General features: G+C 46.1%; 1 protein-coding gene across 1 annotated transcript in view; it reads right to left on the bottom strand.

Annotated features, from left to right (window-relative positions):
* Positions 1 to 6,978: 6,978 nt before the first annotated feature.
* Positions 6,979 to 18,593, bottom strand: part of LOC143810104 (uncharacterized) — a 71,113-nt gene continuing 59,498 nt past the window's right edge. Inside the window, exon 5 of the mRNA XM_077293002.1 lies at positions 6,979 to 7,273. Within this exon, the coding sequence (XP_077149117.1) occupies positions 7,090 to 7,273 (184 nt within the window). The 3' untranslated portion in view covers positions 6,979 to 7,089. The remainder of the gene's footprint in view (positions 7,274 to 18,593) is intronic.

Genomic DNA, 18,593 nt, shown 5'->3' with positions numbered 1-18,593 from the left:
AGCACGACCTGGCACCTGCTCACAGTGCCAAAACCACTGGTAAATGGTTTACTGACCATGGTATTACTGTGCTCAATTGGCCTGCCAACTCTCCTGACCTGAACCCCATAGAGAATCTGTGGGATATTGTGAAGAGAAAGTTGAGAGACGCAAGACCCAACACTCTGGATGAGCTTAAGGCCGCTATTGAAGCATCCTGGGCCTCCATAACATCTCAGCAGTGTCACAGGCTGATTGCCTCCATGCCACGCCGCATTGAAGCAGTCATTTCTGCCAAAGGATTCCCGACCAAGTATTGAGTGCATAACTGAACATTATTATTTGATGGTTTTTTTTGTTTGTTATTAAAAAACACTTTTATTTGATTGGACGGGTGAAATATGCTAATTTATTGAGACAGGTTTTTTGGGTTATCAGGAGTTGTATGCCAAAATCATCAGTATTAAAGGGAACCTATCACCCCGTTTTTTAAAGATTAGATAAAAATAGTGTGAAATAGGGGCAGAGCTGGGCTTTACATTACTGCCTTTTTGGTGCCTTTACACCTCCGTTAGGCTGCCGAAATACCTTTGTGAAGTGGCCGTTTTGTCCTGTCACTCAAGTTGGTCAGGTCGGATGGGCGTGGTCACAGCGCTGTTTCTCCCCCAGATCAGGCTCATCATTACGTTGGTGGCGTAGTGGTGTGCGCATGCCCAAGGTCCCGAATCCTGCACAGGGGTGTGAAAATAGCAGCGATGTCCGTTATTCCATTGGTGGTCGGTGGGCGCGGCCATCTTGCTTTGGCCGCGCGTGCGCAGAAGCGGCGCTCTGCTGGCCGCGGCCTCAGGAAAATGGCCGCGGGCATCCGCGCGTGCGCAGATGGCTATCGCGGCGGCCATTTTCGTGAAGCCGAGATGCGAACTCTGCTTCACGAAAATGGCCGCCGCGATAGCCATCTGCGCACGCGCGGATGCCCGCGGCCATTTTCCTGAAGCTGCGGCCAGCAGAGCGCCGCTTCTGCGCACGCGCGGCCAAAGCAAGATGGCCGCGCCCACCGACCACCAATGGAATAACGGACATCGCTGTTATTTTCACACCCCTGTGCAGGATTCGGGACCTTGGACATGCGCACACCACTACGCCACCAACGTAATGATGAGCCTGATCTGGGGGAGAAACAGCGCTGTGACCACGCCCATCCGACCTGACCAACTTGAGTGACAGGACAAAACGGCCACTTCACAAAGGTATTTCGGCAGCCTAACGGGGGTGTAAAGGCACCAAAAAGGCAGTAATGTAAAGCCCAGCTCTGCCCCTATTTCACACTATTTTTATCTAATCTTTAAAAAACGGGGTGATAGGTTCCCTTTAAAACAATAAAAGACCTGACAAATTTCAGTTGGTGGATAATGAATCTATAATATATGAAAGTTTAATTGTAATCATTACATTATGGTAAATAATGAAATTTAACACTATATGCTAATTTTTTGAGAAGGACCTGTACTGCGTCCGCTGTGTATAGCCCATATAGGCCAGCCGCAGTGTATATGTGTGTATATGTATGTATGTATGTATATATACACACACACACACTCTCTGTAGCTGGCCTATATGGGCTATACACAGCGGACGCAGTATATTACACACAGTGGTATAACGTACATACCGCAGTCTCACCTATATAATGTATGTGTGAGTGTATGAGTATGTGTGTCTATGTATGTGTGTGTGTGTAAGTATGTGTGTATATTATACACATACATACACACACACACACACACACACACACACACCTCTCTGATTAATCGTGAAAAAAGTGCGGACTCTTTATTGGCCCAAATGGCAATGTTTCGGATCAATAAAAGACCATTTCCCTGATATGGAACTGAAATGTTGCCACATGGGCTAATAAAGAGTCCACTGCTTTAAGGGATTGTCTCCCACTAGGACAACTTCGTCTTAAACTAAAGCCTATACTCACCTCCTGTGCCAGCGCCGTTCCTACAGCGGCTGTGATGTGTTGTGACACGTGATGCCCAGCGCCAATGAGCGCTGGTGTCACTGTCTCTGCCTTCAGACAAACTGAACATGAAGAGGAAGTCCAGGATGACTGTGTACAAGGTGTATGGAGTGGAGCTGTGTGTGTGTATGAGGTGTATGGAGCGGAGCTGAATGTGTACAAGGTGTATGGAGCGGAGCTGTGTGTGTATGAGGTGTATGGAGCGGAGCTGAATGTGTACGAGGTGTATGGAGCTGAGCTGAATGTGTACGAGGTGTACAGAGCGGAGCCGTGTGTGTATGAGGTGTATGGAGCGGAGCTGTGTGTGTGAGGTGTATGGAGTGGAGCTAAATGTGTACGAGGTGTATGGAGCGGAGCTGAATGTGTACGAGGTGTACGGAGCGGAGCTGATTGTGTACGAGGTGTACGGAGCGGAGCCGTGTGTGTATGAGGTGTATGGAGCAGAGCCGTGTGTGTATGAGGTGCATGGAGCGGAGCCATGTGTACGGAGTGGAGCCGTGTGTGCAAAGTGTACGGAGCGCAGCTTCGTGTGTAGGAGTAGCTATGTGTGGCCATTATACGGTATGAATGTGCAGCCAATATACAGTATGGAGCAACATGTGCGGTCATTATACAGTATGGAGCATCATGTGGGGCTATTATACAGTATGGAGCATCATGTGCAGCCAGTATTCAGTATGGAGCATTATGTGCAGCCAATATATAGTATGGAGCATCATGGGCTGTCATTATACAGTATGGAGCATCATGTGCAGCCAATATACAGTATGGAGCATCATGTGTGGTCATTATACAGTATGGAGCATCATGTGCGGTCATTATACAGTATGGAGCATCATGTGCAGTCATTATACAGTATGGAGCATCATGTGCAGTCATTATACAGTATGGAGCATCATGTGCGATCATTATACAGTATGGAGCATCATGTGGGGCCATTATACAGTATGGAGCATCATGTGGGGCCATTATACAGTATGGAGCATCTCCTCTAAATACTGTGACAGAGTCACTGGCACAGTGCATGAAGGGAGATATGTGTCACTGCGAATACTACAGTCAGTGATGTAGAACAAGATTGTTTTTGCTCCAGCACACTAAGTGATGAGAGGGTTAATCTTAAAGTTACAAAGGGTGAGTACCCGTACAGTGGGAGAGAGGGTGCTCACCGTATCACCTCTTGTAGAGCCAACACCGGCATGTGTACTAGCAGGACCTACGGTGCTGTCACGATCACGTGATCATCACATGGCCCTGGTTAAATACCTGGGCATGAGACAGTCTGGGTGGTGAATTAGGAGGGCAAACACTCCCACATGGCTCCAGGAGGAGCAGAGAACATTTCCAGGTGTCTGCACGTGGAACCTATAGAGAAAGGACCCGGATGAACGTTGTTTTGTTTTCCACTAAGCCAGGAAGGCTCGGCTTTTGTTTTTCTGAACCCTGCCTTGGTCTATGCTGACTTTAATAAAGCAGCAGGAGTTTCACTATCAAAGTGTTCCTGTGTCTACCTGGAGGAGATCCCCCTCACAATACCTATGTGTATATTCCATATATGAATAGGGTTTATATAATCACATAATAGGGTTATATAATCACATAAGCGCAAATGGCAAACAGAATGCATCCTTTAGCTACCTGCCTATTCATAACTAAAACATATTTTTCTGATGGGTCAGAGGTATTTCTGGAGCGCCCCCACTGCCGCAGGGCCGAAGGGGTACCCGATACCGGGCCTCTCTGTCTCGGTTCTGGGATTGTCACAGTGGTTAGACCCGGTCCGTGACCCTGCTGAGGGGCGTCCAGTGAAAGTGTAGAGTGATGATGGTGTGGTGCAGATCGCGATGAATAACGAGGACACCAGGTTGCAGTCTCTTTACCTCTTTACTGAAGGTCTCGAGGTACTCAATCCAGAGCACTGTTAACAGGGCTGGCTGAGACCGGCCGGTCCGAAGGCACATCCGGAGTTCCCTTAACAGGTGGGAATCAGTGTCTACCTTCTAGCGTCTGTGTGTTGTAGTCCTTCCCTGCTGAGCACCCCGGGATAGTCCACTCCTCACAACTTCTGTGTCTGTCTCTGATGTTCGTTCTCTCCGTCCCCCAGATGATATGGTAGGACGCACCCGTATGACGGGGTAGGCCTGGAGTTCTTCCGGGACCCTAGAGTCGCCCCTCTCCCACAGCTGCCTCCGTTGTCTGCTTAGGTGTTTAAGTGAGACAGCCAACCTATAATTGGCTGTCCTGCTGTGGTTTGCAGTAATGCTTAGAGTCTCTTACTTGCTCGGCGTTCCGGCCACCGACTGTTTGCGCCTCAGAAGGATGTTGCCTCAATCTTACAGCATGACTCCTTCTGGTCCTATCGTCTCTTTTCTGTATTTCTGTTTCTCACTTCTTGTCCTTTCTTAGGAATCTGCCAGGATCCCATCCCTAACAGGTCCTCTCTCTAGCTCTTCCCAGTTACTTCTCCCTGTCTTCCTGTCCAACCCCCAGTTTTACCAGAGTGTGAGGAGTGGCCTACTAGATAGAACCACTCCCCCTGGTGGCCGGAGTGTGAAGTGTAGTGTGTGTGATACCTGGTCAAGTGAACTCCTTTAGTGCAGTCAGACGTAACATCACTCCCCTTAGTGGCAGAGCGACATTACTGCAACAACCAGGACTCTGGGGCGCTGCATTTCCACAATGTGGAAAGGGGAAAATGTATCTACAGTCTTAAGGTGAGCAGAGAAAACAGGCTTTCAGAAAAGTAAAGCAAATTAAGTGGAAATAATTTTAGGATAGAACTTGCCCATCTACTGTGTTTGATAGCTATACTGATATATGATCTAATGAAGACAACATAACCTTGGATAAACACAGACCTCACATCCAGCCTATTTTACTGGGAGAAAAACTGAAACATGGAACAGTGTGCCAACTGCATATCTAGGGAATGAATAAATGAATGAATGCAGACTGTATTTTTAACTAAAGGTGGCAACAAATATATAAAATATTTTATTCCACAGTAAAGATGTATTTAAATCAATGATAATTTAACCCCCTCATGTCTCTTTCTAACATGAGAAAATATATATCCACAGTTTTGCACATCTACTATATAATTGTGTAAGAGTACTTCCGTCTGTCCTTCTGTCTGTCACCGTTATTCGTTCGCTGATTGGTCTCGGCAGCTGCCTGTCATGGCTGCCGCGACCAATCAGCGACGCGCGCAGTCCAGAAAAAAATGGCCGCTTACTCCCCGCACTCACTGCCGGCGCCCGCATACACCGCTCACACAGGGTTAATGCCGGCGGTAACGGACCGCGTTATGCCGCGGGTAACGCACTCCGTTACCGCTGCTATTAACCCTGTGTGTCCCCAACTTTGTACTATTGACGCTGCCTATGCGGCATCAATAGTACAAAATGTAATGTTAAAAATAATAAATAAAAAAAAAAAACCTGCTATACTCACCCTCCGCCGCCTTTCTCGCTCCTCGCCACGCTCCCCGGACCGCTCCATTACAAGCGTCAGCTTGCGGTGCGGTCCCGTCCCAGGGCTGGTGTGCAGCAAGGACCTGCCGTGACGTCATGGTCATGTGACCGCGACGTCTTCATAGGTCCTGCTCCCACCAGCCCTGGCACTTGCAATGGAACTCGGCTTCAGGAAAATGGCCGCCGCGATCTCGATCTGCGCACGCGCAGCATCCAGCGGCCATTTTCCTGAAGCCGACCACTACCATCTGCACAGGATCCCAGGAAGAGAAGAGGCAGGACGCAGAGGAGCAGCGACAAGAATGGTGAGTATGATACACTACAAGGGGCCCTCGGATCGTTAGGTGAGTATGTTTATTTTTTATTTTTTGGCCCTATACGTGCCTCGGTAATATACTACGTCACTGGGCAATATCCTACGTGGCTCTGCTGTATACTACAAGGCTGGGCAATATACTACGTGGCTGGGCAATATACTACAAGGCTGGGCAATATACTACAAAGCTGTGCAATATACTATGTGGCTCTGTGCAATATACTACGTAGCTGCGCAATATCCTACGTCGCTGTGCTGTATACTATGTAGCTGGGCAATATACTACGTGGCTGGGCAATATACTACGTGACTGGGCAATATACTACGTAAATGGGCAATATACTACGTGGACATGCATACTCTAGAATACCCGATGCGTTAGAATCGGGCCACCATCTAGTAATATATTGTTTAGAATGAAGAAGGAAACATAAAAATCAAGTAATTATTACCTGTTATGTGAATGATATATGACTAATATCACAATTCAATATTAAAGATCACTGAATTTTTATATTTTGTTTGTGGACTTTAATTTCTTGAATCCTTCTTTTATCGCTTTGTTTCTAATGCTGTAGATTACTGGATTTAATATAGGAGAAAGATAAGTAAAGGTCATTACAAATATCTTGTCCTTATCCAATGAGTAGTCTGTATTAGGTCGGAAATAAATGAATCCAAGGCATCCGTATTCCACTACGACCACAGTGATGTGGGATGAACAGGTGGAGAAGGCCTTCCTTCGGCCTTCCGTGGTTTGGATTTTCATAATGGCTGAAATGATGTACATATATGATGTGATCAAGAATAAAAATGGGATGGTGAACAATCCTAGCCCAAAAAGGTATGTGGTGACTTCTGCTGCCCTGTGACCTTGTACATCGGTACAAGTTAGAAGCAAAACCTGGCCTACATCACAGTAAAAATGAGCAATTTCTGGTTTTCTGCAAAACGGAAGCTTGAAGACTGAATAAACCACTATACTAGCCAAGATGACACTAGTTATGAAAGCCATGACAAGAAGCATGGCACATGTAACCCAGCTCATTACAATTTTATAACGTAGAGGGTTACTTATAGCCACATAGCGGTCGTAAGCCATAGCTGTAATTATTAAGATTTGCATTGCTCCAAAGATAATGGTACAGGACATTTGAGTGGCACAACTGAGAAATGTAATAATGGGTCTACTCCCTAACAAATTGCACAGAGTTTGCGGAATTATCGTTGTAATTTGACATATGTCGAGACAAGACAAGGTAAAAACAAAAAAGTACATTGGTGTGTGGAGCCGAGCGTCAAATTTTATAATCAAAATCATTAAAATATTCACACAAATAATAAGTAAATAGATGATCAGGAAAATTATGGCAAGAAGGATGGGGAATCTGGTGGATTTTGTAAACGAGAGAAAGATAAATTCCGTCACTGATGTATAGTTTGGCCTTTCCATGTGGTCCTTTATGATGAAATTCCGTGTGACTGTGGAAACCAAAATTATGTTTAGCATTTTAATTTTGCATGCAAAAAAATGACAATAAAAATAAGACATTTTGTTTTGTCAAATATTTATGCTGACACAAAACTTTTTCAGCACATGTAGAAGAAGAAAGCACAGAGGGGCACAAGAAGGGCAAAAGAAAAAGAAAAATGTTGGGTTTCAGAAAAAGTAGATAGTAAACCTCAGAATAATACAAAGTTGACAAAGATTCTTGTTCCCATTCAGCTGGAGAAATCAGAAGAACCCCAAAGCTTAAGCTCCTGCATAAGTACAAGGCTGAGCACAAAGCCAAGATCAGGTAGGGAATCTACTTATAAGGAACAAGTAGGAAAAGGAGCCAGATTTGTCCACATTATGAGTACCGTATATACTCGAGTATAAACCGACCCGAGTATAAGCCGACCCCCCTAATTTTGCCACAAAAAACTGGGAAAACTTATTGACTCGAGTATAAGCCTAGGGTGGAAAATGCAGCAGCTACCGGTGAATTTCAAAAATAAAAATAGATGCTCCATACCGTTCATTATGGCCCCATAGCTGTGCCATCTAGTGCTCTGCACCGTTCATTATTGCCCCATAGCTGTACCATAGAAAGCTGTGCCATATAGTGCTCTGCACCGTTCATTATTGCCCCATAGCTGTGCCATATAGTGCTCTGCACCGTTCATTATTGCCCCATAGCTGTGCCATATAGTGCTCTGCACCGTTCATTATTGCCCCATAGCTGTGCCATATAGTGCTCTGCACCGTTCATTATTGCCCCATAGCTGTGCCATATAGTGCTCTGCACCGTTCATTATTGCCCCATAGATGTACCATAGAAAGCTGTGCCATTGCTGCTGCTGCAATAAAAAAAAAATGACATACTCACCTCTCTTGCTTGCAGCTCCTCAGCGTCCCGTCCCGGCGTCTCTCTGCACTGACTGATCAGGCAGAGGGCGGCGTGCACACTATATGCGTCATCGCGCCCTCTGACCTGCACAGTCAGTGCGGAGAGACGCCAGGAAGATGGAGCGGCGCCCGGCGTGTGGAACGCGGACAGGTGAATATGTAATACTTACCTGCTCCCGTCGTCCAGCTCCTTCCCCCGGACAGCTGGTCTTCGGTGCCGCAGCCTCTTCCTCTATCAGCGGTCACTGTTACCGCTCATTAGAGAAATGAATATGCGGCTCCACCCCTATGGGAGTGAAGTCCATATTCATTTCTCTAATGAGCGGTCCCACGTGACCGCTGAACAGGGGAAGAGCTGCGGCACCCGGAGACCGTGGGACTGCAGGGACAGCGCCAGGAGCCCCGGAAGCAGGTAAGTATGCCTCAGCGCCCTCTCCCCCACACCCGCCGACCCTGCCGCCGACCGTGACTCGAGTATAAGCCGAGAGGGGCACTTTCAGCCCAAAAATTTGGGCTGAAAATCTCGGCTTATACTCAAGTATATACGGTATATAGGGGCCACAACTAGGGTCATTATAAGTGTATGGCGGCAAAAACAGAGGATATTATTAATGTATGGGATGACAAAGGGGGACGTTTTTGCGTTTTCGTTTTTCGCTCTCCTCCTTTCCAGAGCCATAACTTTTTTATTTTTCCCTCAATATGGCCATTTTAGGGCTTGTTTTATGCGGGACAAGTTGTACTTTTGAACATCATTGGTTTTACCATGTCGTGTGCTAGAAAATGGGAAAGAAATTCCAAGTGCGGTGAAATTGCAAAAAAAGTGCAGTCCCACACTTGTTTTTTGTTTGCCTTTTTTGCTAGGTTCACTAAATGCTAAAACTGACCTGCCATTTTGATTCTCCAGGTCATTATGAGTTCATAGACTCTAAACATGTCTAGGTTATGCTTTCTCTAAGGCTACTTTCACACTAGCGTCGGGAACAACCCGTCGCTGTGCGTCGGGTCGACGTTCCCGACGCTAGCGTGGTCTCCGCCGCACAACGGGGGCAGCGGATGCATTTTTCCCACGCATCCGCTGCCCCATTGTGAGGTGCGGGGAAGTGCGGGGAGGTGGGGGCGGAGTTCCGGCCGCGCATGCGCGGTCGGAAAAAGCGGACCGTCGGGAGCAAAAAACGTTACATGTAACGTTTTTTTCTCCCGACGGTCCGCTACCACACGCCCAAGTGTCGCAAAACGGACGCAACGTTTGGCAATGCGTCGCAAATGCGTCGCTAATGTTAGTCTATGACGAAAAAACGTATCCAGCAAGAACTTTTGCTGGATGCGTATTTTCGGCAAAACGACGCATTTGCGACGTATTGCAGTTAACGCTAGTGTGAAAGTAGCCTAAGTGGTAAAAAAAAAATCCAAACTTTTTTTAAAAAGAAAAAAAAAAATTGCCATTTTCCGATACCTGTAGTGTCTCAATTTTTCATGATCTGGGGTCGGGTGAGGGCTTATTTTTTGCTTCCCAAGCTGCCGTTTTTAATGATACCATATTGGTGCAGAAACTGCAGATACGTCCATTTGGTCGCCAGTTATTGCATTTTAATGCAATGTCGTGGTGACCAAAAAAACGTAATTCTTTCGAATTATTTTCTCGCTACACCGTTTAGCGATCAGGTTAATCCTTTTTTTATTGATAGTTTGGGCGATTCTGAACGCGATGATACCAAATAGGTGTAGGTTTGATTTTTTTTTTATTGGTTAATTTTGAGTGGGGCGAAAGGGGGGTGATTTAAACTTTTATATATATATATATATTTTTTTTTTTATATTTTTTAAAACTTTGTTTTTTTTACTTTTGCCATGCTTCAATAGCCTCCATGCTCAGATCGCTCCTATGTAGCAGAATTACTGCATTGCTATGAGCGCTGACCACAGGGTGGCGCTCACAGCAATCTGGCATCAACAACCATAGAGGTCTTCAGCAGACCTCTGGTTGTTATGCCAAGCACCGATGACCCCCAATCACGTGTTGGGGGTCTGCGGTGCGTGCATTTCCAGCCGAATGGCCGGAAGCGCTTGTTAAATACTGCTGTCAGAGTTTGACAGCGGCATTTAACTAGTTAATAGGCGTGGGTGTATCGCGATTCCACCTGCGCCTATTACAGGCACATGCCAGCTGTTCAAAACAGTGAAACATGGTGGTGGCAGCATCATGCTATGGGGGTGTTTTTCAGCTGCAGGGACAGGACGACTGGTTGTCATTGAAGGAAACATGAATGCGGCCAAATACAGAGATATCCTGGATGAAAACCTCTTCCAGCGTGCTCTGGACCTCAGACTTGGCCGAAGGTTCACCTTCCAACAAGACAATGACCCTAAGCACACAGCTAAAATAACAAAGGAGTGGCTTCAGAACAACTCTGTGACCATTCTTGACTGGCCCAGCCAGAGCCCTGACCTAAACCCAATTGAGCATCTCTGGAGAGACCTGAAAATGGCTGTCCACCAACGTTCACCATCCAACCTGACGGAACTGGAGAGGATCTGCAAGGAAGAATGGCAGGGGATCCCCAAATCCAGGTGTGAAAAACTTGTTGCATCATTCCCAAGAAGACTCATGGCTGTAATAGCTCAAAAGGGTGCTTCTACTCAAAACTGAGCAAAGGGTCTGAATACTTATGACCATGTGATATTTCAGTTTTTCTTTTTTAATAAATTTGCAAAAATTACTACATTTCTGGGTTATTTTTTTCAGTCACGATGGGGTGCAGAGTGTACATTAATGAGAAAAAAAATGAAATTTGGCTGCAATAAAACAAAAAGTGAAAAATGTAAGGGGGTCTGTTCCCGCCTCTGCATGGGGGAAATCTCGGGCCATCTCTGCTATGGTCTTCCATTCTTCTCCTGCCGCAATGGAGCCTGCTCAGCAGAGACGTCGGCCCCAGCGTCTCGCTCAGTCTGACTCTGTGCAAAGGGTTACTGCTGCTTTTTCAGCTTCTGCCATTGAAGCCAGTGCTGGGCAGCGGCGAGCAGACGCTTTTGGGACTAAGTCCTGCTTTTCTACTTCTGAGCATGCCCAGGGTAAGATCTCTCAATGGAGATCGATGGTCACATGCTTGGATATTGCAACAAAGCCCATTTGTTCTCCAGGAAGGTCCTAAAGGTGCTCAGGCTCTGTGGCAGCCTCTCAATGGTCCTTCTAGGAAGGTCTTGTACTTGCTGCAGCTAAATAAGGTTCGCATGGCCGCACGGCCATGCGCTAGTATCAATGCATGTTATGAGTTTTGCGCCAATGTGGTCACGCTTGTGTGGATTCAGGGACCCGGCTGAAATAAGCCACTTAGAACACCGGCACCTCCGGTGAGGAGATTGTGTGTATGGTTTCAGGGCCCCGGCTGAAATAAGCCACCTAGAATTAGTGTTGAGCATTCCGATACCGCAAGTATCGGGTATCGGCCGATATTTGCGGTATCGGAATTCCGATACCGAGCTCCGATATTTTTGCGATATCGGGAATCGGGATCGGGATGCATATTTATGTGTAAAATAAAGAATAAAAATAAAAAATAGGGATATACTCACCCTCTGACGCGCCCTGGTTGTAACCGCTGCAACCGGCAGCCTCCGTTCCTAAGAATGAGCAAGTGAAGAACCTGCGATGACGTCACGGTCTTGTGATTGGTCGCGTGAGCGGTCACATGAGCGGTCACGCGACCAATCACAAGCCGCCACGTCATCGAAGGTCCTTCACTCGCTCATTCTTTGGAACGGAGGCTGCCGGTTGCAGCGGTTACAACCAGGGCGCGTCAGAGGGTGAGTATATCCCTATTTTTTATTTTTATTCTTTATTTTGCACATGAATATGGATCCCAGGGCCTGAAGGAGAGTTTCCTCTCCTTCAGACCCTGGGAACCATCCAGGATCACTTCCGATATTTGTGTCCCATTGACTTGTATTGGTATCGGGTATCGGTATCGGCGATATCCGATATTTTTCGGGTATCGGCCGATACAATCCGATACCGATACTGTCAAAAATCGGAAGGTATCGCTCAACACTGGAAAAGGAGAAGATCCAGCTCAACGATGCAGTGAAAAATCCATAACTTTATTTCACTTCCAAAAATATAGTGTAAGGATAAAACATCAGCACACAGTTAAAAACCAAGATCAACGCGTTTCTGGTGGCTAAGCACCCTTAATCATGATCATCATGACTATATTTTTGGAAGTGAAATAAAGTTATGGATTTTTCACTGCATCGTTGAGCTGCATCTTCTCCTTTTCCTGTTCGTTCACGCCCTGACACAGCGGTTCCGTGCTCCGAGCTTTTGGGAATGTCGACATGGTGAGCTGGATTTTGTTTTTTCATCGCTCAACACTACCTAGAATACCGGCTCCTCCGGTGAGGAGATTGTATGCTTGCTTCCTTGACTGCATGACCATAAGCTGCTATCTGCTCAGCAGTTACTGTGTATTCCTGTGGAGTCTAACAGGACACAGTCCTTTCTTTATAGCGACTCTGTGAAGCATCAGAGATTGCTTCTACCGCCATATAGTGCCGCCATTTGCCAGCAGCAGGTTCTTTTCCTGCACGGTGGACCCCGGCCTGCGAATGCACCAAATATCATCTCTATATTTACTCGGTGCGTTCCGCCAGCCCTAACAGGGTCTGAAGACTTTACGTACCCATTCCGTACCGATTTTTTTTATTGTCTTATTTTGAATGGGGCGAAAGGGGGGGTGATTTAAACTTTTATTTTTTTTTCATATATTTTAAAACATTTTTTTTGCTTTTGCCATGCTTCAATAGCCTCCATGGGAGGCTAGAATCTGGCACAACTTGATCGGCTCTGCTACATAGGAGCGAAGCATAGATCGCTCCTCTGTAGGAAAATTACAGTATTGCCATGAGCGCCGACCACAGGGTGTTGCTCACAGCAATCCGGCATCAACAACCATAGAGGTCTCAAGGAGACCTCTGGTTGTCATGCCGACACATCGCTGACCACCCGATCACATGACGGGGGTCAGCGATGCTCGCATTCCCAGCCCGATGGCCGGAAGCACTAGTTAAATGCCGCTGTCAGCTTTTGACAGCGGCATTTAGTTAATAGCGGCGGGTAGATAGCGATTCCACCCGCCGCTATTGCGCACACATGTCAGCTGTTCAAAACAGCTGACATGTCGCGGCTTTGATGTGGGCTCACTGCCGGATTCCACATGAAAGGGGGAGATACGACATGCGCCGTACTAGTGCGGCACAGGTCGCAAAGGGGTTAAACTCTACAGGAGAGAAAGAGAGGACCATGCTTATCATTACAGGTGACACTCTACAGGAAAGAGAGAGAGGACCCCACTGAGCATAACAGCTGACACTCTACAGGAGAGAGAGAGAACCCCACTCATTAAAATAACTAACGCTCTACAAGAGAGAGAGAGGACCCTACTCATCATAACATTTGACACTCTACAAGAGAGGGAGAGAGGACCACACTGAGCATAACAGCTGACACTGTACAGGAGGGAGCGAGAGGACATCTCCGAGCACATCAGCTGACACTGTACAGCAGAGAGAGAGAGGACCCCGTAGAGCATAAGAGCTTACTCTGTACAGAAGAGAGAGTTTCAGGCTGCAGTCAGATGGACGTAGATTCTCTAGTGCGAGAGAATAGGGACGATTATGTTAATGATAGTCAGCTCAAACTCTGTCAGAGTCTGAGTCGAGTGTCACATTAGTGTGATCCAATTCTCTTGCATGCGAGAATCATATCACAGGTACGGAGAAGACAAATAACTTAATTTCTCCTTCTTCTCCATTGTCTGGGTCCTCAAAGGTTGGACTGTACTCGGAGGACATTCCGGAGCCACTCACAGCATGCTGAGATTTTTTTCTCATCCCAAATCAACATAAGAAAAAAATAGATTTGCACTGCCCCATAAGTTTTTATTCCAAACTGTGAATCGAATTTCAAAATGTTAAAATTTGCGTGAAATGAAGAATTCCAGGAAGTTCAACTCAAACTCGATTCTGGCTCTTTTATAATAGTGTTATTGGTATTATTTGTCTTTACATACTGGTTTTGCTTAGTAACAGTGTGTTGATAATATATAATGGTTGTATTATTTGGTAACTGTAAGAATATATTATTTACAGCTTTATTATCAGAAGTAAAAAAAAAATATTGTGTCCCTAATTCTAGCAGATATCAACAATGCCGATTCCAGAAATACCTGTCTGCAATTTTGTATACATCTGTGCACACATCTTATCAGTTGCGTAACAGTAGAAGATGGGTGACAATTACTTATGTGTTATGAACTGGTGGCCTAGGAGCAGCATAAGACGTACTCTGGAGAAGGTGGTACCTGTACTGACCGCAGACCCTGAACTTAACACCGCAACTAGAAGTAGCCGTGGAATGTACCTTTCACTCCCTAGACATCTCGACACAGCCGGAGGACTAATTACCCCTAGAGATAGAAAGGGGAAAACTATCTTGCCTCAGAGAAAATCCCCCAAAAGGATAGACAGCCCCCCACAAATATTGACTGTGAGAAGAGAGGGAAATAACAAACGCAGACTGAAATCAGGATATAGCAAAGGAGGCCAATTCTAGCTAAATAGGAAGGATAGGACAGAGTACTATGCGGTCAGTATTAAAACACTAGAAAATATCCACCACAGAAAATACAAAAAACTCCACATCTAACTAAAGGCATGGAGGGTATATCTGCATCTCCAGAGATACCAGCTTGGCTAAGCAAATCCTTATACAGACCAAGCTGGACAAGACAAAACATGGAAAGTAACTAGAATGATCAGGCCCACAGCATGTGGACTGCAGAAAACAAAGCCAGCACTTATCTTTGTTGACATGAACAGCAAGCAAGAGAGACCAGGCAGGGAAGTGAATCCTCCAGGAAACAATGGACAACTGGCACTAACCAAAGGGTCAAGCAAGACTAAATAGCCCAGTCAGAAATGCACTAAGTGGACACACCTGATAACTGCTGCGATCCAAAGACAGCAGCACTACCACTTATAACCACCGGAGGGAGCCCAAGAGCAGAATTCACAACAGTACCCCCCCCCTTGAAGAGGGGTCACCGAACCCTCCCCAGAGCCCCCAGGCCGATCAGGACGAGCCAGATGAAAGGCCCGAACCAAATCAGTAGCATGGACATCCGAGGCAAAAACCCAAGAATTATCCTCCTGGCCGTAACCCTTCCATTTGACAAGATACTGAAGTTTCCGTCTCGAAAAATGAGAATCCAAAATCTTCTCAACCACATACTCCAACTCCCCATCAACCAACACCGGGGCAGGAGGATCAACAGAGGGAACAACAGGCACCACATATTTCCGCAGCAAAGATCTATGAAAAACATTATGGATGGAAAAAGAGGCCGGAAGGGCCAAACGAAAAGACACCGGATTGACAATCTCAGAAATCCTATAAGGACCAATAAACCGAGGCTTAAACTTAGGGGAAGAAACCTTCATAGGAACATGACGGGAAGACAACCAAACCAAATCCCCAACCCGAAGCCGGGAACCAACACACCGACGACGGTTAGCAAAACGCTGAGCCTCCTCCTGAGACAACACCAAATTGTCCACCACATGAGCCCAAATCTGCTGCAACCTGTCAACCACAGAGTCCACCCCAGGACAATCAGAAGGCTCTACCTGCCCTGAAGAAAAACGAGGATGAAAACCAGAATTACAAAAGAAGGGTGAAACCAAGGTAGCAGAACTAGCCCGATTATTAAGGGCAAACTCGGCCAATGGCAAGAAGGCCACCCAATCGTCCTGATCAGCAGACACAAAGCATCTCAAATAAGTTTCCAAGGTCTGATTAGTTCGCTCGGTTTGGCCATTTGTCTGAGGATGAAACACGGAAGAAAAAAACAAATCAATACCCAGTCTAGCACAAAAGGCACGCCAAAACCTAGAAACAAACTGAGACCCTCTGTCGGACACAATATTCTCCGGAATGCCATGCAAACGAACCACATGCTGAAAAAACAACGGAACCAAATCAGAAGAGGAAGGCAATTTAGGCAAAGGTACCAAATGAACCATCTCAGAAAACCGGTCACAAACCACCCAGATAACCGACATCCTCTGGGAAACTGGAAGATCTGAAATAAAATCCATAGAAATATGCGTCCAAGGCCTCTCAGGGACCGGCAAAGGCAAAAGCAACCCACTAGCGTGGGAACAGCAAGGCTTGGCCCGCGCACAAGTCCCACAGGACTGCACAAATGAACGCACATCCCGTGACAAAGAAGGCCACCAAAAGGACCTACCAACCAAATCTCTGGTACCAAAAATCCCAGGATGGCCAGCCAACACAGAACAATGAATCTCAGAAATCACTTTACTAGTCCATCTGTCAGGAACAAACAATTTCCCCACTGGACAGCGATCAGGCTTATCGGTCTGAAACTCCTGAAGAGCCCGACGTAAATCAGGGGAGATGGCAGAAAGAATCACCCCTTCCTTCAGAATGCCGACCGGCTCAAGGACCCCAGGAGAATAAGGCAAAAAGCTCCTAGAGAGGGCATCCGCCTTAACATTCTTAGAACCCGGAAGGAAAGAGACAACAAATTCAAAACGAGAGAAAAACAGGGACCATCGGGCCTGTCTAAGATTCAGCCGTCTGGCAGACTCGAGGTAAATCAGATTCTTATGATCAGTCAAGACCACAATACGGTGCTTGGCCCCCTCAAGCCAATGACACCACTCCTCAAATGCCCACTTCATAGCCAACAACTCACGATTGCCGACATCATAATTGCGTTCCGCAGGCGAAAACTTTCGAGAAAAGAAGGCACACGGTTTCAACAAGGAACCATCAGAATTCCTCTGAGACAAAACGGCCCCTGCCCCAATCTCAGAAGCGTCAACCTCAACCTGAAATGGAAGGGAGACATCCAGCTGACGCAACACAGGGGCAGAAGTAAATCGGCATTTAAGCTCCTGAAAGGCAGAAACAGCCGCAGAGGACCAATTCGCCACATCAGCGCCCTTCTTCGTCAAATCGGTCAGGGGTTTAACCACACTGGAGAAGTTGGCAATAAAGCAGCGATAAAAATTAGCAAAGCCCAAAAATTTCTGAAGGCTCTTCACAGAAGTGGGCTGGATCCAATCATGAATGGCATGAACCTTAACCGGATCCATTTCTATAGATGAGGGAGAAAAAATGAAGCCCAAAAAAGAAACCTTCTGTACTCCAAAAAGGCACTTAGACCCCTTCACGAACAAAGCATTCTCACGAAGGATCTGAAATACCATCCTGACTTGTTTCACATGAGACTCCCAATCATCTGAAAAAATCAAAATATCATCCAAATATACAATCATAAATTTATCAAGATAATTCCGAAATATATCATGCATGAAGGACTGAAACACAGATGGGGCATTAGAGAGCCTCACAAGGTATTCAAAATGGCCTTCGGGCGTATTAAACGCAGTTTTCCATTCGTCACCCTGCTTAATACGAACAAGATTATATGCCCCTCGAAGGTTAATCTTAGTAAACCAACTAGCCCCCTTAATCCTAGCAAACAAATCAGAAAGCAAAGGCAAAGGGTATTGGAATTTGACCGTGATCTTATTCAAGAGGCGATAATCAATACAGGGTCTCAAGGAGCCATCCTTCTTGGCAACAAAAAAAAAAAACCTGCTCCCAATGGTGAAGAAGATGGCCGAATATGCCCCTTCTCCAAAGATTCCTTTACATAGCTCCGCATGGCGGTATGTTCTGGCACAGACAGGTTAAAAAGTCGGCCCTTAGGAAACTTACAACCTGGAATCAAGTCGATAGCACAATCACAGTCCCTATGCGGTGGAAGGGAACTGGACTTGGGGTCATCAAATACATCCTGGAAATCTGACAAAAACTCAGGAATTTCAGAAGAGGGGGAGGAGGTAATTGACATCAAAGGAACGTCACCATGAACCCCATGACAACCCCAACTAGTCACAGACATAGATTTCCAATCTAATACCGGATTATGCACCTGTAACCATGGGAAACCCAGCACAATAGCATCATGCAAATTATGCAACACCAGAAAACGACAATCTTCCTGATGAGCTGGAGCCATACACATGGTCAGCTGTGTCCAAAACTAAGGTTTATTTTTTGCCAGCGGTGTAGCATCAATGCCCCTCAAAGGAATAGGATTCTGCAAAGGCTGCAAAGGAAACCCACAACATCTGGCAAATTCTAAGTCCATTAAGTTTAAAGCGGCGCCTGAATCCACAAATGCCATGACAGAAAATGAAGATAATGAGCAGATCAGGGTCACAGATAACAGAAATTTAGCTTGTACAGTACTGATGGTAACAGAACTAGCGATTCTCTTAGTACGCTTAGGGCAATCAGAAATAACATGAGCAGAA

The sequence above is a fragment of the Ranitomeya variabilis genome, chromosome 2, assembly GCF_051348905.1.
Source record: "Ranitomeya variabilis isolate aRanVar5 chromosome 2, aRanVar5.hap1, whole genome shotgun sequence".
NCBI classification, from domain to species: Eukaryota; Metazoa; Chordata; class Amphibia; order Anura; family Dendrobatidae; genus Ranitomeya; species Ranitomeya variabilis.
Note: the sequence above shows the minus strand (reverse complement) of the source record. Positions and strands in the feature narration are given on the sequence as shown.